This window comes from Vollenhovia emeryi, unplaced genomic scaffold, assembly GCF_000949405.1.
Source record: "Vollenhovia emeryi isolate VEMERY1.0 unplaced genomic scaffold, V.emery_V1.0 DF939123.1, whole genome shotgun sequence".
In the NCBI taxonomy this organism is placed as follows: domain Eukaryota; kingdom Metazoa; phylum Arthropoda; class Insecta; order Hymenoptera; family Formicidae; genus Vollenhovia; species Vollenhovia emeryi.
Window position 1 is genome coordinate 1992148 of NW_011967243.1, and position 18884 is coordinate 2011031.

At 47.6% G+C, this 18884-nt stretch overlaps 2 protein-coding genes across 2 annotated transcripts in view; both read left to right on the forward strand.

Moving 5' to 3' along the window:
- Positions 1 to 213: 213 nt before the first annotated feature.
- LOC105569794 (uncharacterized serine-rich protein C1E8.05-like) lies at positions 214 to 18582 on the forward strand. The gene is made up of 3 exons (XM_012026522.1): positions 214 to 383; positions 17623 to 17695; positions 18069 to 18582. The coding sequence occupies exon 3, from the start codon at positions 18076 to 18078 to the stop codon at positions 18580 to 18582; it is 507 nt and encodes a 168-aa protein (XP_011881912.1). The 5' UTR covers positions 214 to 383; positions 17623 to 17695; positions 18069 to 18075.
- The window catches only part of LOC105569665 (sodium channel protein para), a 39733-nt gene continuing 39376 nt past the window's right edge, over positions 18528 to 18884 (forward strand). Inside the window, exon 1 of the mRNA XM_012026303.1 lies at positions 18528 to 18594. The gene's annotated coding sequence lies outside the window, so the exon portion shown is untranslated. The remainder of the gene's footprint in view (positions 18595 to 18884) is intronic.

The window sequence follows — 18884 nt, forward strand, 5'->3', positions numbered from 1 at the left end:
CGCAGGTGGAGGGACATCGCGCGAGGCGGAATTGTAGCGCCGCACACGTCTCCGTCGGTCGTTCTTCTTCAGCATCGTCGGTGTGAAAGTGCATCTCGGTGTGTCGTTTCTCACGGTGCTCGGTTGTGCTACCCCTACATCTCGAGCAAGGCCCGCGGAGGTATCCCAGAACCCGCCCCCGCCCCCGCGCCCTCCCTCTCTCTCTCTCTTTCTCTCTCTCTCTATCTTTCTCTCTTTCTCTCTTCTATCTCAATCTCTCTCACTCTCTCTCTCTCCGCTCGACTCGTCGCAGTGCCTCTCTTCTCTCCATATCGCTACGTTGCGCTTCACTTTTACGTTCGCAGCGGTGACTATCTACGCTGGAGTGTTCGACCTCCTCAACCGTAAGTGTCAACTCGAGTGCACATCGTCACGCGTGTCTCCACCGAGAGACCAACAACAGGAGCGTCCGAAAGTCGTCCTGTTTTTCTCTCAAACATTCTCTCTCGAGCGTCTGTCGCGGCTTTTAAGCTCGCCCCTGTCGCGTAACTCGCGTCAAAGTGACGCGTGCCGTCTCATTTCGTTCGCCCAAGTTCGGACGGTATAATTGGAGAATACGGCGTTTGTCGAGTCAATCGAAGCAGCTCGTTACGGATAACGCGACAAAGTTTGACCTATCGATTCGTTTCTCCGCACGATAGTCTACCGTTCGGGAACGCGATCTGTCTCTCTTAAATCGGATCGCCGCGAGTCGTTCGTCCCGAGGCGAGCAACGTGAAGAGATTCGCGACGTTGAAATACACGGCTGCTGTACAAGCTTCGACAAACCTCCGGGGAACAATTCTCGGGGATAGGTAGTTTATAAAGATTCATACTTTTCCGTTTCGCCCGATTACCGCGGCGACTGTCTCGTCCCATTCATAAATAACGAGTTATCGGTAATCCTCGAAAACTAAGAGCACTTAACCAGGCGTCCGGTATCGGCGGTAATAGACTGTTTGACATTCCGCAGGACCACGGGCGTAGCTGTCGTAAATATAGCGCAAGTAAGCAAAGCTGTAGAGACATACGGGGGCGTACATTATAATGATATATATTAATAAGATAATGGCTGGCACGTAACGTGGGAGTAATGATGGATCCATAATAGCACCACTGATACATCTAAAGTGGTACAAATCCGCGGGTTTGGCATTCGGTGTCAGTAAGGATCTAGGAGAATATCTATTAGTGACCTCTGGTTGGCAGAGGAGAAATTGTCTAGAATAGAATTTCCAAGCGCGGCGTTAAATCCGAGCTGCACCGACGGGATATTAAATAACCAGATTAACGATCGGCCGTTTTCCCCTTAGCTCAGGCTACTCGTATCAGCGCTCAGATACTTGACTTTTAGCCAGCTGGGCCACCGTCGCGAAGCGCTAGATTCGCGCACAACCGGGAGAGAGCGTTATTTCTAAGAGAAAGAAGAAAATAGCGGCGTGACACTTGCACTATTATGCTTCCCACCTGAAAGGTCTACCTTCTTTGGTCGGCGCGACGGTAAAAATATGTCGGGCATCAGCGTTGTATAAGCGTTGTAGTGAAAAAGTTTCCCCGGGCGTGACTATAAGAGTCACTGGGGATGATCGAAGCGAAGCGTGTCAGCCGCGAGTAGACGCTACGTCTGACCAGTCGTTGATTCGACCACTTCCACTGGCGCGTGCGGCGCGGCGCTCGCGACGCTCCCGTGCAGGCCCTCGGCGGCCTGCGTCGGCTGCGTCGCGACCCGCGTCGCGGTGCACGTCGCCGTTTACATCGGCGGTAACGAGGTCTCGATTACGAGGCGCGATAGGAATCGAATTGCCAAGGTGTGCGCGCCGCACGGGCCCCGCGTGTCTCGCCGCGTACCTATAACGTGTAGCGTGACGTGCGCGCGGCCCTGCCGTGCCCTGCCGTGCCGTGCCGTGCCGTGGCTGCCATTCCCGATATATCGATCGACATTACCGCGGTCAGGGATCGGCCATGCGCCCGTCGAGCCTGCGGACAACGGCGATCGGCACGAGGACTATGTCCGACAAGATCCCAGAGCTCGTGCCGTCGCTCTCCGTCTCGACGTCGGGCGATAACTCGCGCCAAAAGTCCTCCTTCCCGAGCTGCAACCCCTCGCGGTCCAAGTGCTCTCTAAAAGTCAATCAGTGGATTGTCACTGAATTACTGTTGTAAGTATACCACGATGCGATTTTCAGTGGTATACTTATAACTGTAAATCAGTGACTATTCACTGTTTCCAGTGATGAACTGATAACCCACCGATTGATTTTTAGAGAGTGACCAGTGCAGGCGATTCGTTTTGTCTAAAGGCACACTTTTTGTGGTTCGTATATAGGAAAGTCCTCTATTGTGAGGATTCTAATACGAGACAGCAGGTTTTCAACGTCCAAATTCAATCGCAAATCTTTTTTTCGCAACGATTACACGATCTAACAATCAGCTTTCCACTAAACGGATTTCACTCCAAGGGCAATAGATTCGCGGTAAAACTCTGCTATCTCATATTAGGAACCTGTTTCATAATAGAAGATTTTCCTTTACATAAAACGACAGAGAAGACAAAGAAGGACCGGCGTACACGAGAATGCACTCGAAAAGACTCAATTCATTTTTAGACATGTACTTGCGTAAGGTACATTAATGCTCGGAAAATTTTGAAACGGTTTCGTGAATATTTTTACCAATCCAGAAAATATTGGAAAGTTGGCTCTTAGCAGGAATATTTACTTATAAACCATAGTACGTTCAAGGTACAACGTTTAAAAGATATTTAGCTTCGATGGTATTTAATGAAATGGAACCCGAATACAAGATCGCTGTAGAATTGCTTATCCGATCAGCAAATCCCGGGGACCGTCGCGTCCCGAATGAATAACGATACGAACGATCGACGACTAAATATCGAATTCTGTCGTACAATCCCTCGTGATAACCGCCGAGATCGAGATCGAGATCCATCTTATCTACGTACGCAATCTAAATGACCGTACAAGTCGGCGCGAGGAAACGAAAATATAGCAGCGAAGTCAAAGAAATACCCTAGATTCCTATCTGGACGGTATCAGCGTTTAGACGCGAGGTATTTCCCAGGTGCCCCGGCGATATTTCGAAAATTTTAATTAGCGACGGCTCGTGCGATTGGAACCGCGAGACTGACAAGGCCGGGTTAACGTCGATTCGATTGCCGCGATCGATCGCGCCGCGATTACGACGCTTGTGACATGTCTGCTAGCCGGTGACCTTCCCTCGGCGCGAAAATTGCCGGTCAATATGAGCCGCACGATCCGCTCGAGAGCCGCGCGATGGTATCGATCACCGCGCGCCGTGCACGACGACGCCTCGGAGGACTTTCTCCCGCGAGGAAGCGTGCGACTTGCGTCGCGCCGCGACTAGGACACCCTGCGTTCCAAGGGGGTAACCCACTCAATGTAATCATGGGACAGTGCCTCCGAAATCATTATGAAATCCTTACGAAATCTCCATGTAATCGTTTTGCCTTCATTTTCAAGTCTCTTCACTTGTTAGACAATGCACGTTAAATTTCAACATTTTCATTTTCTCGAAAAATTTACTTCTTTCAGTGAATATCCAAATATACATCATAGTTCACGTCTATGAGCGCGTATTATTTTTTTCATAATAAGACTGAAGTGGTTGCTGTTAGGACAGTGAGCTGATACACCTTTGCGCGTAAATTCAGACCAATAAACAGTAGATACAAATACAAAATTACTTTTCGCTAACAATAAGACCAGGGTTGGACTGGTGGGAAAAATGGGAAGCGAGGAAATACGTTTTCTACCTAACCGAGTACTACAATCTTAATTGAAATTACCTCTAGAAGCAAATGCTTATTAGTAAAATCAAAAAGATAAAATGTTTTGAGGAAATCTAACAGCTCTTAACAGCGTCGCCTTTAAGAAAATTATTTGCAATTCGACGAAATTATTTGTAATCAGATGAAATCGTATGAAATCATGTAATCGGTGGGACAACATTTTAGCTAGTGGTTACCCCCTTGCTGTATTCTCCCGAGCACGCACTGATAGAAAAAAAATGGTTGCAGTTACCACAATCTCACTATAATTTATATTACGAGAAAGTCTTACACCGCGCGTCCCTCTAGCGAGGACATTACGAACCACTTCCCTTTTGTTTACCATATGATTGGTAAGGTGGATGATAGAAATGTAGTTAAATTTACTATTATCGTGATCGTACTTACTATATAAAAATAATTAACTATTTTACTGTTCATTACCTGGGCATTTTAACAGAATAATAGTTAAAAGCTTATATTTTATAGTAAACTTTTTAAATCGTTGGCATCACTGTGTCTATATAGTTGCTATTACTCATATTATAGTAATTACTCTAAAAATGATATTCCTGACTAGAATTATTTCAAATACTACATATTTTTCTATCAGTGCGGCGCAGACCGCGCTGCAGCCGCCCATCACTTTCGCTCCCGCGCCGCTCGCGCGCGAGTGACGCGCGGGTTTTCGTTATCTCGCGCGATCGCCCGTTTCTCCCGCCGGGCGTCTACGGAGGGGCGGGGAAAAAGAGCACGCGTCGGCACGTGTGCGCTCGAGCGATTTGCATTCCGATAATTGCGCGCGGTCTCTTCCCCGCCACCGAGGGCACCGCAGCCCGTCCGCTTCCGGTGCGCCGAAAAGAGGATTTTTCGTTTGAAATTTCGCGCGAGTACGATAAAATGTCGCGACGAACAATGGCTTGCCGTCGCGCCGGAGGAAGAAGTCTATTTTTATATATACGTTAAGGAACTTGTTATTCCAAGTTTCCGCGGCGCGGCAGATCCGGGATATTCCGCGGGACGTGACTTTTCTCCCCGGGGTGAGCCAAGGTCCGATTAAAACGGGCTTAAACTCGCCGCGGTCGTTTAATAAACGGTGCCGCAACGACGGCGCCTTCGTCTCGCGGCATACTTGAACTTACAGCGGCTCGATCCGCCGCGTAATCGTGCGTGAGCAGACGTAACTTACGTCATCGTCCATTGAAGGCGACACAGTCGATGCGAGCGCGCGTCAACCCTCGGCTCCTTTGTGTCACGCGGCACGGATATTCCTATCGACGTAACCGCCATACATACACACACCCGACACACGCACACAGAGCACACGTATCACGGGAGCGAACGCCGGGCGGATTCCTCGATTCCGCGCATACTCGCGTGCCGTCTCGCATTCCGCGCGTATAAATGTACGGGATGGGCGAAACGCGAGAATAATTGATACGCCGGGGCCGCGAGATAGTTCCTCGAGATCCCTTAAAGTTTGATAAATCATCCCTCGGCATAAATAAACGATCGATAGGGCGTAATGTCAAGGGTCGCGTCACATGCTCGCCGCGCGATCGCCGATCCGTGCTGAAATAGGACTTAGTTCCGCGTTAAGAGCGGCACGCTCCGAGAGAAAAAGGGGAGCACCGCCGGGATGATAACGTGCGCCCCGGCTAACGAGCCGCGCTCCTCTCTCTCTCTCTCTCTCTCTCTTTAACGCGCCGAGCGCGGCGTAGGAAGCGCCCGGCGACGAGACCGCGCGTAACGTCTTGCGCGATTATATAAAACTGTTCGCTGACATTTTATCAGCTGATATTATTTTCGTTTCCTCTTTTCGCCTCCTCACTGTTACCCGCCTTCGTTTCGAAGAGGAAACGTCGCTAAAGTGCCCGATCGTTCTCCCGTTCGCGGCGATCTTTAATCAAACGGATTTACTTCTTCCTCTTCTTCCTCGTGCACTAAGACTCAAAGCCTGTTTTATCCAGTTCGTTCTGGTACTTTGAGCATTTTGGTTTTACTTCATCTTTGGTAGGCTGCTAACCCTTGTCGAAGGAAACCTCCAACTTGAAGAGTTATACCCCCCTAAAGGGGTTGGCAAGGTATTCTCGGTGGTTGCCACTTTCCTCGGAGAAGTAACGCCCGAAGAAACCGGCGGTGTCCGTGGCTGGACTTGAACTCGGGTCTTTCCGTTCATTTATTTACTAAGCAGCGCACATTTCTCCGCGCCACGCTCGCCACTGGATTTACTTTCCGAGTACAATTGTATCAAGAATTCAGAAAGCGGATATGAGATTCGGTGATTTATCGAGCGTAATCACCGCGTTCACGTTGTTAGGGAAAATCATTCCCCGTTAAATACGACGGAACGAGGGCGATTCGCGATGACGCGGAAGCTCGCCCCTTCCCTTCGGGATTAAAACTCGCCTAATTCCCGTGACGGGCAACGGCAGACGGGGTCTTCGAAAGGTGCGCGCGCGCGCAGAAAAAGGGTGCAGCAGCAGCAGCAGCAGCGGGAGGGTTGGGAGGGGAGAGGGACAGGTTTTACGGGGCGAACGAACGCAACAGGTGCGCTACGCTTCCCTTCATCCGCGTCGTCCTCGAGTACAAGTGCACTCAGACGGGTACAAGCGCACTCGGGCAGCGGAGCTTCGCCGATTTCGCGGACGTCGACAATCCCGGCCCAGGCCGTCATTCCGTACTGGCCGATTCGAAACGGTCGTGCCTTATCATGGCCCATTAGCGGCCAACTGTTTATAAGGGAAACAATGCGCGTCAAGATGCTGGATATACCCTCACCCTCCGCGCCCGCCGGATTCGATAAACGATGTAAATCGTTTCCGCAGCCAACGCGACCCCGCTCGAATGTGGGTGTCATTGTTATCGTTATACGACTTAAAATGCGTGGCGCAGAGAAGTGTGCGCTGCTTAGTGAACAAATAAACGACAAGATCCGAGTTCAAATCCACGAACGCCGCTGGTCTTTTCGGAATTTTCCGGAGGAAAGTGGTAATCACCGAGAGTATTCTGCCACACGTATCCTTTTAGGGGTACAGCCCTCCAAATTGGAGCTATTTTCTTCGGCAAGGTTAGCAGCCTACCGACGATGAAGTAAATATTCAAAGTACCGGTTCTGGTACAGAACGAACTGGATAAAACAGGCTTTTAAGCCTAACACGGGGAGGAGAAAGAGGAAGAAGATTTAAAATTGATATCCCTGAGTGATTTTTTTCCTCGCAGATATAACGATTCAACGCATATTACGGATTGAACTGGGTATTTTGTTGCTTGGGGAGGTCGAAATGAAAAATTTAATTTAGTAATCGAGACGATAGAGCGCAGATGTAATCCGCACATTACGATATTAGTACAATTTAATGTACCCTGAACGCGCCATAATAAGAATTTAATCCCTCTTTATGTGCGAAATAATCGGCTTTAGTGGGTCAAAGAGAAAGGCGGCGATAGAGAATAGATACACCGAGAGAGGGAGGGAAAGAGACGGAGAAGGGGCGAGGAAAAAGAAAGAGGTTACGAGATACTGAAGTAACGCATTATGCGGATTGTTTTCTAAACCGCGGGATCCTCCTTATCCGCCATTATTTTGCGCTCAGCGCAAGTTTGTGTTGCATCAATCGTTTAGAGAGCTTAAAGTGCCGCCATTTGTCGGTGCGAGCGAAGACCTGTCTCGATATCGTAAATCAGATTTTCATTTATGACAAAAAAAACCAAAACCCGCAGCCGCGACTCGCGTTTATCATAATCCCGCGTCAATATCGTTCGCGATAGCAAAACAAGGAAAACCACGACGCAGCGACGGAACTCGCGAGAGAGTTAGATAACGTCAATATTACACCGATATCTCCTCGACCCCGGAGCAATATTTATGCTAACGGTATAGAGCAGCGTTGTTCCCGCATTTTTTTTATTCAAGTGCAAAGAGATAATCTTGTCGCTCGTTCGTTAACAGCGTGCTTCAATTAGCTTAGCTTTCAACTTTACGTTAGCAACATTCTCCTCGTGATTTTCCCGCTTTAATCATCCGCATCTCCGTTAATTAATTAATTAACCTCCGCCGTGTTTTCCCCGGTTGCGGGGGATTACGATGACGTGTTCCGCGCCGCGCGATTAGAAACGAAACGACAGAATGCAGATTTCGTGCGTGTGCGAGTTAAAGAGACGGGCGGGGGTGGTAATCTACCCCGCGGGAGGGGGAGGATTCTTGGAAGCGCAATGCCGAGCCGAACCGTCAAGGAAGTCAAGCGGGCAGGCAAGCGGGCAATCGATCGATTGCCCTCGCACGAACGCATGGCCCTGTTTCGCGCTATACTTCGCGTCGCGGTATACTTCGTCTTTTGTGGGTCGCGCCAGTGCAGAGCGTCGCGAGTCCACATGCACGGGCGTCGTTTCCACTTGGCTTGGCACGTTTCGCCCGCCGTGCGGTACAACGCAACGACCGGGTCTCTGAAGCCAACGGCACACGATACTATTTTTCCTACTGGATTGCTCACGCGAGCCAATCAGGATTCAGCCTTAAGACACCTGGATCTAAAACTCCGCAACCTTATCGGTTCTCGTAAGCAACCCAGTTGAAAAAAAAATAGTAACGTGTGCCGTTGGCTTTAGCCCCAAGTCACCTAAACCTAGGGCTGCCATCGGTCCGGTTTTCCCCGGATTTGTCCTAATTTCGTTAGCATCCGGGGACGTCCGGGGGGATTTTTGAAGTAATCCGGTTTTTAAGCGCGTAGAACTAACATTATTTAATCTGCCAAATATATCCGCGTACAGGGTATTGTCAGAGCGTCCAGGGCGTCGGTCGGGATCAATGATACAATAATAATATTGTAGTAGTCATTATATTGATATTATTAATGATAATTAATAATAAATAATTAATAAAAGATTCAGTTTTATCGTTTTAATATTATGTTGCAGTAATTTAATATTATAAATTATGGGTGTCCGGGTTTCAGACGGAAAACTCCGGGGTTTTAAACCTTTCTGTCCTAGGCCAGTAAAATTACAGATGGCAGCCCTACCTAAACCCAACGGCACACACTGCTATTTTTCCTACTGGATTGCTTACGACAGCCAATCAGGATTTAGCTTTGAGTCACCTGATCTAAAACTCTGAATTCTTATTGGTTCTCGTAAGCAACCCAGTAGAAAAAAATAGTATCGTGTGCCGTTTAGTTGCTTTAGCTTCAAGTCACCTGATCTAAACCCAACGGCACACGCTGCTATTTTTCCTACTGGATTGTTAACGAGAGCCAATCTGGATGCAGTTTTCGATCAGGTGACTTAAGGCTAAATTCTGATTGGCTCTCGTGAGCAATCCAGTAGGAAAAATAGTAGGTATCGCGTGCCGTTGGCTTAATACTGCACCTCGAGATATATCCTCGTGACGGATTACGCGGAGATTTTCGTATCTCGCGTGCCCGCGCGGCCCGGGCATTGAAATATTTTCCCTTTCTTTCCCCCGTGCCTTCACGCCTCATCCTCCCTCTCGTTTCGCGGGGCCTAAAATAGAAATTAATAACGCCATTTCGTACGAAAGAATATCTGCTATATCGCGCTTAATGCGCCACGGACTTTCGTTTGTTTGTCTGATCGTAAGCGGCCATCACCACTTGGCGACCGTAATTGCTTGGCGACCTGCTTGCCGCGATCGACACGGGGTACTTTTTCAGAAAATATCAATGCTATCTCTCATCGCTGTGTATTACAAATGCACACAATAAAGTTGCTCCAACTGTAAATAAAGTTAAACAAGCTTATCTATGTATATTTAATTGATTTAAATCCTTTGTGAAACTTATCGTGTGTTTTGTTCGCGTTTCATTGACCGTTTCAACATTGTTTCGCCATAGTTTTAATAATGAAAGCGTTATTCGTAACTGAAAGTTGAACATTTCTAAGAATTATAATCAATTTATTCGCGCAAGAGCGGCTTCGCACTATTTGTTGAGAAATGCAAATACAAAGCGTGTTTCTGGAACAGCATTTGATCTTCCCACGCATTGATTTCCTCCCGCGAATCAGACGTTTCGCCGAAATCGTGTGAGTCGTACGGTTCGTTTGGACGGTCTGAATAACGCCGGGCACACCCAGTCAACATTATTACTGTCGCCACGTCAAGCACGTCGGCGCGAAGCAATTTTCCTCCACTGCCGTTCTATCTTTCCGATCCGGCCAGCCCCTGCGACCATCTTCTCGACTGCGTGTAAGACAGTCGCAGGATATCGACGTTTCACGCGTGCCACGTAATTCAATCATTGTCTCGTGGAATTATACAGAAATTTACCGACGAAGTTGTAGTTCGCGTACCGTGACGCGTTATTAAAAACATTGTAGGGAGATTGATTTGTTTAATGCGCGATTGTGCAACGCTAACGACACACGATACTATTCCTGCTGGATCGCTTACGAAAGCCAATCAGGGTTTAGCCTTCAGTCACCTGTTCGAAAACTCTGCATCCCGATTGGCACTCGTAAGCAATCCAGCAGGAAAAATAGTATCGTGCCCGTTGGCTCAAGGCGTTTGTGTGTTAGAAGTTAAGCCAACGGTACAAGATACTGTTTTTCCTACTCGATCGCTTACGAGAGCCAATCAGGATGCAGAGTTTTCAATCAGGTGACTTAAGGCGTTTGTGTGTTTAGCCAACGGCACACGATTTTTTTCCTACTGGATTGTTTACGAGAACCAATAGGGATGCAGAGTTTTAGATCAGATGACTTAAAACTAGATCCTGATTGGCTCTCGTAAGCAATCCAGTAGGGAAAACAGTATCGTATGCCGTTAGCTTTACTCTCGTAAAGGGAAACTGAAAACGGCGCGATGATTCGTCGTGCATTCGAAATCTTCGCAACTTACTTTCATTCGTAGTCGAGACCTGCAGCAACGCAACTTCTTCACGTAATTGAATAACCGATCTTAACGGAACGCCTCGCTTTCCGCGTCGAATATTTTTATTCGACGAACGCTGCGAGCCGCTCGGCGGAATAAATTACGTAAATGTGAAACCTCGGAAACTCGCGCCGCTGCTCACGTTGTTCGCATCGCAAAAACCGTACATTCACGCGAAACGTCTACGTCTACCGTCATACATTATTGATGTTTCAATTTGGGCGACTTTAATGGCCACCGACTCGGAGAATCTCAAAACACGGAAATAAATCTTAAAAACAACGACCTCTCCTTATCTCTGATCCATAAACTTGTTTTATCGCGCGCGAGCCTTGTTTCAATGTTCGTCCTCTTCTCGAGCCTACGAAGACTATCAGAGTTGAAAAACTGCAGGAGGATATTATCGAGTAAATTACTTGTCGATAAAATCCACTGGTCGGAATATCCGATATTCGTAGAGTTTAAAAGATCTTGGCGAACGCTTGACCCAAGAGATTAGCGAGTGTTAATATAAAATGGGTACGCTAATCAACAATTTAATACAATTACCGCTTCGGATAATACATTTAATAATTTAATAACTCAATATTCCCCACTGACACCTCAGCGATATTTCGATTTACGAGTAAATCCGAATGCGCGCGGGATAATTCGCGAACAACGCTCTCCGCGTGTGAACAATTGAGGACGCAAGGAGTGCGCGCGTTTTTTTTTTTAACAGCCGCAACCGGGGGATTTCCCGTCGCGCCGCGATTGATGTCCGGATGTCCGGGCAGCGAATGGACTTGCCTATTTCAGCGCGTGCATCACCCACGTCTGTCCGCGTCCAATTTCATCCCCGTGGATCCGCGGTTCCCGACTGCCGATTGCGATTCGATGACGCAAATTGCGTAACGCGTGCACATACGACCCCTACGATATTCGCATTCTGTTTTCTGTTTCTCTCTTCCCCCCCCCCCCTAGCGCTTTTTCCGATTGCGCTCTCCTGGCATTGGCGGCGGCGGCGGCGGCGGAAGGCTCGGTGCGGCGACGACGACGGTAGCGTCAGCGGTCGTCGTCATGACAACGTTTTTCCGCAACGTACCCGGCCTGGTTCGTGACGTCACGCGACGTCGGCGTCGGCGTCGGCGTCGCCCCACCAGCCGGCCACCGTCGCCAGCGACTGGAAGGGTTTTCCTCCACTCCGGGGGTGGTTTCCGGTGGCGCTACCGTGTAGGGGTCCACGAATATGGCGTTGCGATTACGCAGAATGCCAGGCTGAGCTGGCCGGATGATTCACGTTCGCCCACCAGCGGGTGTCTCCGAAACGTCCGGTACCGAGAAAACAGGCGGAGAGGGAGGGGGGGGGGGTTGACAGTTCTGTGCAATTCGCGTACCCCAGGATCCACCCTTTCCCAATACATTTTTCGCACGTGCCTTCGTATACTTAAGACTGGCACCCTCCGTCATTTGAATTTTTGGGATCTTCAGAAGGGACGACCGAGACCAGGCAATTGTCGAGGGAGACTCGTCTCCGCTCTTATTTTACGCAACGCGCGTTACCTTGAAAGATTGATGAACAATGCTATGGTACTTCGCGCGTGAAACTTGGTGGCATCGCGAACTCTCCGAGTTCTTTTTGGCGAGCTGCTTTTTTGAGGCTATATATTTCGCATAAGCATTGCAATTCGAAACTTTTCAATATAATTTGTCAAAGGTTTTACTTTCGCGATGCAATAAATCGGGCGCCCCGACAGTTCCGATCCTTTTCGTGGGGAGAGTTAACCAAGTGTGGGATGTACAAACAACTTGCAGGGAACAGTTATTTATCGTGCCTTTCACAGAGGACGACGCGACTTTCGATGCACTTTACAACAAACTGCGAGAATGCAAAGATATTGAGTGCCGGAAAAATCTTAAATTTAAATCGTTCAGGACTATCGCTATTGTCGCACTTAACTCGTGGATACACCAACGTATGTCAATAGACCTGCAGTTTTGTTTCAGTAGGAAAAATTTTACGCTGTACGCCAGAATGAATGAAAATACACGGAAAATGTTACACAGTACCGGCCAAAATTATATCACCTTTTGATCTTTTGAGCGTAACTAGTTTTAAAGTGCAAAAATGCAAAATCCGAAAAGCATGGTGTGTATTTTGTCAAATTCCATTACGTACAAGATGCACCTGTTATCAGGTGTCCACTGTACAATTTTTAGCACATTCGATGCTCTTTGGCGAAAGTCATGCTTGGAAAGCCTAAAGGTGGTGTAATTTTGGCCGGTACTGTATAAAGATAATTGCGAAAATATCGAAATTTAAGAACGCGCGAGATATCTATCTCCCGCTGTCGGGTCAAGTGCATCAACCCGGATGCTGTTTGAATTGCAAGTTAATGCGATCGATATACGTTCTCTGTAAAAGGTACTTAATCACTGAACAATACTGTGTGACAATAATTAATTGAATAACAACATTCCCGTTTGATTAAATAAAACCGCTATCAAACTGCAAAACATTTTTCTGGGGGTTAGTTACAGGAAATCTATCAGGTCCGGTTTCGCTAACGTTGTTTAACCTTAAGCCTAGTTTGATTCATTCTTTGTCTCTTTTCAACTGTTACTTTAGGAAGAGACGAACTAAGATTAAAGCAACGTGAAACCTTAGAAATATCTTTACAGAGTTTCTCTGCCGTTTTTGCTTTCTGACGTTACGTACCGAGACTCGGTGGCCAATCGTAATGCTGTACGATACGCGTATATTAATTTACTGAAAGTATGCCTCGGCCCGAGATTGTTATTAGAAGAAACGTCAAGGCTGATTGGAACGCTGATGACTGACTCGTTTGCGCCGAATCGTGTCTCATTTCCGCGTGCACGTCAGAATTGAAATGGATCGCGCATCGTTTCGTACGATGCGACGCCGCGGATGTATGCACTGTGGCTATTTATTGATCCGCAATCCGGACAAACGACGTACGGAAAAGTGTTTTGGTATAATGCTCCCCGCGTTCCGTTTGGCATTAACCCGTTCACGATCATAAATCGGATTCCGTGGACCATCACCTACCAGCACAACTGCGATCACATCAAATTCGGACGTTATTGCGCGCGTAATCTTGGATTTAATATAAATCACCGGGTTTACGTTTGTATCGTTCAGCGGGCAAATTCTGTAATCCGCGTCAACTGTTATATTAAAGTGTCTCTCCACTCGACGGTTCCTTTATCCTTCTACATTAAAGAATTCACGATTAAACGCTTCCTCCTCCTACACACTCTGTGCACGCCTGACTTTTACATTCAATATTTTATATTAATTCTTGCTTTTTATATTCTCCCCAGATTTTCTTCTTCTTCTTCTTCCTCCTCGTGTATTAGGCTTAAAGCCTGTTTTATCCAGTTCTCGTTCGGGTACTTTGAGCATTTGGTCTTACTGCATCTTCGGTAGGTTGCTAAACCTTGCCGAAGGAAACCTCCCATCTGGAGGGCTACACACCTAAAGTGGTATGTGTGGCAAGATACTGTCGGTGATTGCCACTTCCCTTCGGAAGATTCCTTAAAAAACCAGCGGTTTCCGTGGATTTGAACTCGGATCTTTTCGTTCATTTGGTTACTAAGCAGCGCACATTTCTCTGCGCCACACTCGCCACCATTATTATTCTGATCACACTCAACGGTTTTTTTCCGGTTGCCATACATGTGTTTCTTACTGTTTAAATAAAGATGCAAAAAGTAGACAATTTCTGCGGAAGCGTCAGCTCGAATAAATCGGGAGGCCAATTGGCTGCGAGCGACGTGGAGAGCGTATTTGCGCTTTGGTTGGCAAATACGAAGGGTCAGAAAGGGAATCGGGAAACAGTAATTTCTTTCAGAAATATTACTCGTTAAGCTCGGTGTAGTCGCCCGTTTCAGTTACCGCGTATAATTTCTCGATGAAGGCCGATTTGTCGCAGATATAGTTGACCTCGTTTCTTCTTGCTTCGCACGCTGGCAGAGCGCCGCTTTTTATTGCATTTCTATATCCATGAAATACAAGCTCCGTTCAAGCGCACATTCGATACGTACCGGGGAAATTGGCTGATTATTTCGCGGCTTCTGTATAATGCCACTTAATGAATAATTAAGAAAATCTCTTTCTCGCCACTGTCCCGCAAAGTATTCCGAGTGTACGAGCGAAAGGCCATGAGTCAAGTTAATATCAAAATAACATTAATCCGATCTACTCCCGATCAAACGTAAGAGAGTACGGTATTTCGACGTTGACATCCACCCACAGCTTCGGCGCTTCTGTATAATAATTACAAAATTGCAGTCGCATTCAGATTTAGAGGAAAGTATTAGCGAAACAAAGCAAAAGTCGCAAATAATTCATTATTTTCCCACGTGGAAGATTCAATTGCAATTTTTATATGTACGTCTTTTTTTACTGTGCTTGCGTTAAACGTTGTAAAACAAGGGCTACGATTTAGGCGCAAGCGAATGGAGACGATCGCGCGCTGTCATGTTTTTGTGCATTCGTGGAATTTTATAATGAACGAGTAATATCACACATTTCAAGCACAATGCGCGAATTTCACGTTACGATCTAAAGCAGCTATAGGCAAGGGGGGTAGGGGACATGCATTAAATGATTCGAGACACGCGATTCGCGCGTTGACCATCTCGTGAGGTTGTAAATCATCGATTTCCTTCGTAAAACGGAAAAACCACAAGACAACTATACAACGTAAAGCGCGATAATGCTCTCGTGTTAAAAGTAACGTAATTGCTCTTGCTACGTGTACATGAATGTCTAATTAGTAACGAGAACGTCGGAATAAGAGTCGTGCTACGCGACCCTATCTGTCGTTTTTCTTTTTTTTTATGTTGCGGCTAGGAGCAAGGTATAACCCGTTCCACTTCTGCGATTTATTCGGCGCAGCAACGCGATATACCATTAGCCGAGATAGTCGAATGTGACGCTAATTTATCGGGACAAATAGGGAAAATGCCTTTTGATTTATATTCACTCTCATAATTAGCACGGTAATTGGATTAACAAGGATGTTAAAGTCGTGTCCACTGTCGAGCCGTGAAACTTTGCTGTTAAATCTTTTCGACAAGGTTTTACGGAAGCAATTTAATAGTTTAATTTACGTGAAAATTGTCACGAACGGATGAAAATTGCACGAATCGATTACACGCAGATTTCAACGCTTAATTTATCTGCTCTCACGATGATCAGTTACGTAACGTCCGTTGCTGTATGTTTATGATATACCATCGCTCACATCGGCATTTACAACGCAAGGGTTGGGTACTGTACCTTAAGTAGGTCGGACTATGCAAATACGGAAAATACAACGAAATTGTAAGAAATACAATAATGAGGATAAGTATCGCACAAGCCTCGCGAAAGAGCGAATTTAAGCAACTCATGGTTTTATGAATGACCGCGATTTCTTTCGTCATAAAGAAAGAATTTGCTGTTTCAACAGTTATCACAAGAAAGACGATATTTACATTACGAATACACCGCGTTCTTCCTGAATAATCAATCGCATAATCGTACAGGTTGTCCAAAAATGTGGATCTCGTTCGTCAACACAGATAGCGAGGCGATAAAGAGAAAAAAGAAAACAAGAACAACGACCACATCACGCGGGTAATAGTCGCGATTTATAAATCCTCGCAAATATCCCGCGCTGTCTACGAACACGTGGAAACTGCTCGGGAGACTTTTCGCGGTCTCTCCTTCCCGGCGAGCAAAAGCCTTGAAAGCTCCGAGAGAGAAAGAGTAAATAGAAAGAATGGCACGGCTGTATACCGTAAATATCGGCGACAACTTCCGCGTGTCGAACTCGGACGTTGGTACCGAGTACCCTCTGCATGTGCGTGTTCCACTGGCGCGAACACAACAGCCCTTCACTCTTACTTTTCCTACGTTGCGTATCGCCGGGCCGCGCGCTCGGTGCCGCGCCGCCGCCCGCCGATGCATAAGCGCATGTGACCGAGTTTCGGCGGAATATGATCGACCGCGAGAAACTCGGTCAAAGACCACCGACACCTTTCCGCGACTCCGCCTGTGTACAGGGGTGCCGGCACGATCCGCGCGAAATTCCCTCCCCCGTCGCGCGAGCGCGCGGACGTCCGCGATCGTTTACCACTAGAGACCCTGTGATTGGGGACTGGTCACAAGAGTTCGTCAAATTCCCACAAGTGAGAGAAAAACATGGGCTAGAATCGTAGAAGAGTGGGATAGCCTATGTTTCTGTCTCACTCGCGGCAATTTGACGAACTCTTGTGGCCAGTCTCTGATTACAGGGTCTCTATCTGAACACAATGGCGTGGAGAGTCGAACACTCAGAGTGGCCGCGATGAACAAGTTAGAGGTCCCTCGAGACGTGGACATATCGCTCTACGATTCTACGATCGTAGAAGAGTGAGATGGCCTATGTTTCTCTCTCACTCGCGGCACTTTGACGAACTCTTATGGCCAGTCTCTGATCACAGGGTCTCCAGTTTACCACTTGCGCGTGTTTATCTTCCGGCGATTCGCATCCCGAGCGCAAAAATCGCCCCGAAAAGATCGCCTCGCGTTTCTACTTGCTGGCAAGTTGGGCTCCTGCGGCGGAAATGCGATCCTTTGCGTCATCAGCGCGCGAAGCCTGGGTCTTATTCGTGAATCGTAGATATCGTATGTCGACTTAATCAGTATTATAAATAAGACTCGGGATTGAATTGTGATACGCTCGCGTCGGGTCGCGACGGATCTACGATAGAAATGTTTCTCATCCAATGTAGTCTCGTAAAGTATTTTCGCGCCAGACAGTTGATAACAGGTTTATGCAGATTTCGTGGCTTGCACGAAGCGTGTTGTATCAACTTTTAACGTTATGAATCGGAGGATCAACGCACTCATCTGGCCTCTCTGTTTCTGTTGCAGATAAAAATCGATCGAGGACTAGACTATGTTATTTCGGATAACGGATTGATCGCACCCGTCGCTTCATTTACACGTGAGTATGCACTTTTCGAAAAGGGGTGGCGGTCTATTTGCAGGCACGGCTCTTTTATTCGGAGACGTTACTCACTAATGACTTCCACGAGACCTCGTGATATTTCGAGAAATACTAACTGAAATATCAGTACTAATCACGTTTCTATAATTAAGACTTACGTCAGGTCGGACACGTGACCTTAAAGTCCGTTTCTTTCGCCGTTCAACTTTCGCAATTTGCACCGCGGGAAATGTCGATAAAACAAACGTTGACACGCGGTGTAGCGTCGTTTGACGAAACCAACTGTTAGCTATGTGTTACACCGCCCGACGGGCCATCGGGCTTACGAAATCTTCTTATCGCAACGCATCGCTTGCTCGACTCCTCTTAGGTCGGACATGAAAAATCTTGGTTCGCGTTGGACGGTCCCCGACATAGCACGCACTGCCGCAGCGCGTTCGTCATTTCTCGTCGCCATTTCGTTGGAACGAGATTCAGGTAGCAGCAGCAGCAGCAGCAAGAGCAGCATCCGCAACAGGAACAAAACTAGAAGTAGCGGTAGCGACTGCAACGGCATTAGTAGCAGCAGCAGTAGCATCAGCAACAGCAGCAGCAGTAATCGCGTGACGGCGATCGACAAGAAGAGGGAGAGCAAAAGCAGCGGCAGATCGGCAATCGACGTGCTGCACGGAGCGCCCTTATCCGTCCGACCGTACGTAACGGCGTCGTGTGACCGCATCGTCGGCACGACGCGCCCGGAATCGACGACGCCCAGGAACCGGCCGGTAGCCGGCAAGTCGCGCCGCTTTCAGCACCGGACCCGTCGTCCCCGTCAGCCGCAGCAGCAACTTTACTACCCCCCCGCGTCGTGGGACACGCGCACACCACACTTCCGGAACTGTTAGCACCGATCAAACGTGAGTCCGGTTATTAGCGATGAATCGCGCCCTTCAGTTTGCGTCGTCACGAATCCTCGTCTCGCACAGCTAAAGCAGTCTCTCTTTTAACTGTTTTCGCAATTATTTAACAGCTTCGCGGACTCCACGGTATTCTCATCGTTGATCCAATATTGAGCCCCGAACTGTCTCAGATGTAACGATTTTGATTTACGTTGGTCTATCGACAGTACTTCTTTTATTATCCTTCCTCTTCCTGTTGTCTTCCTATGTCTTCTCTCGCCCGGTCTCACGTTGCGCTCTCGCCCGCT

Coding starts and splice junctions, on each gene's coding strand:
- LOC105569794 (XM_012026522.1), top strand. CDS start 18,076: ATGAAAAATCTTGGTTCGCGTTGGACGGTCCCCGACATAGCACGCACT.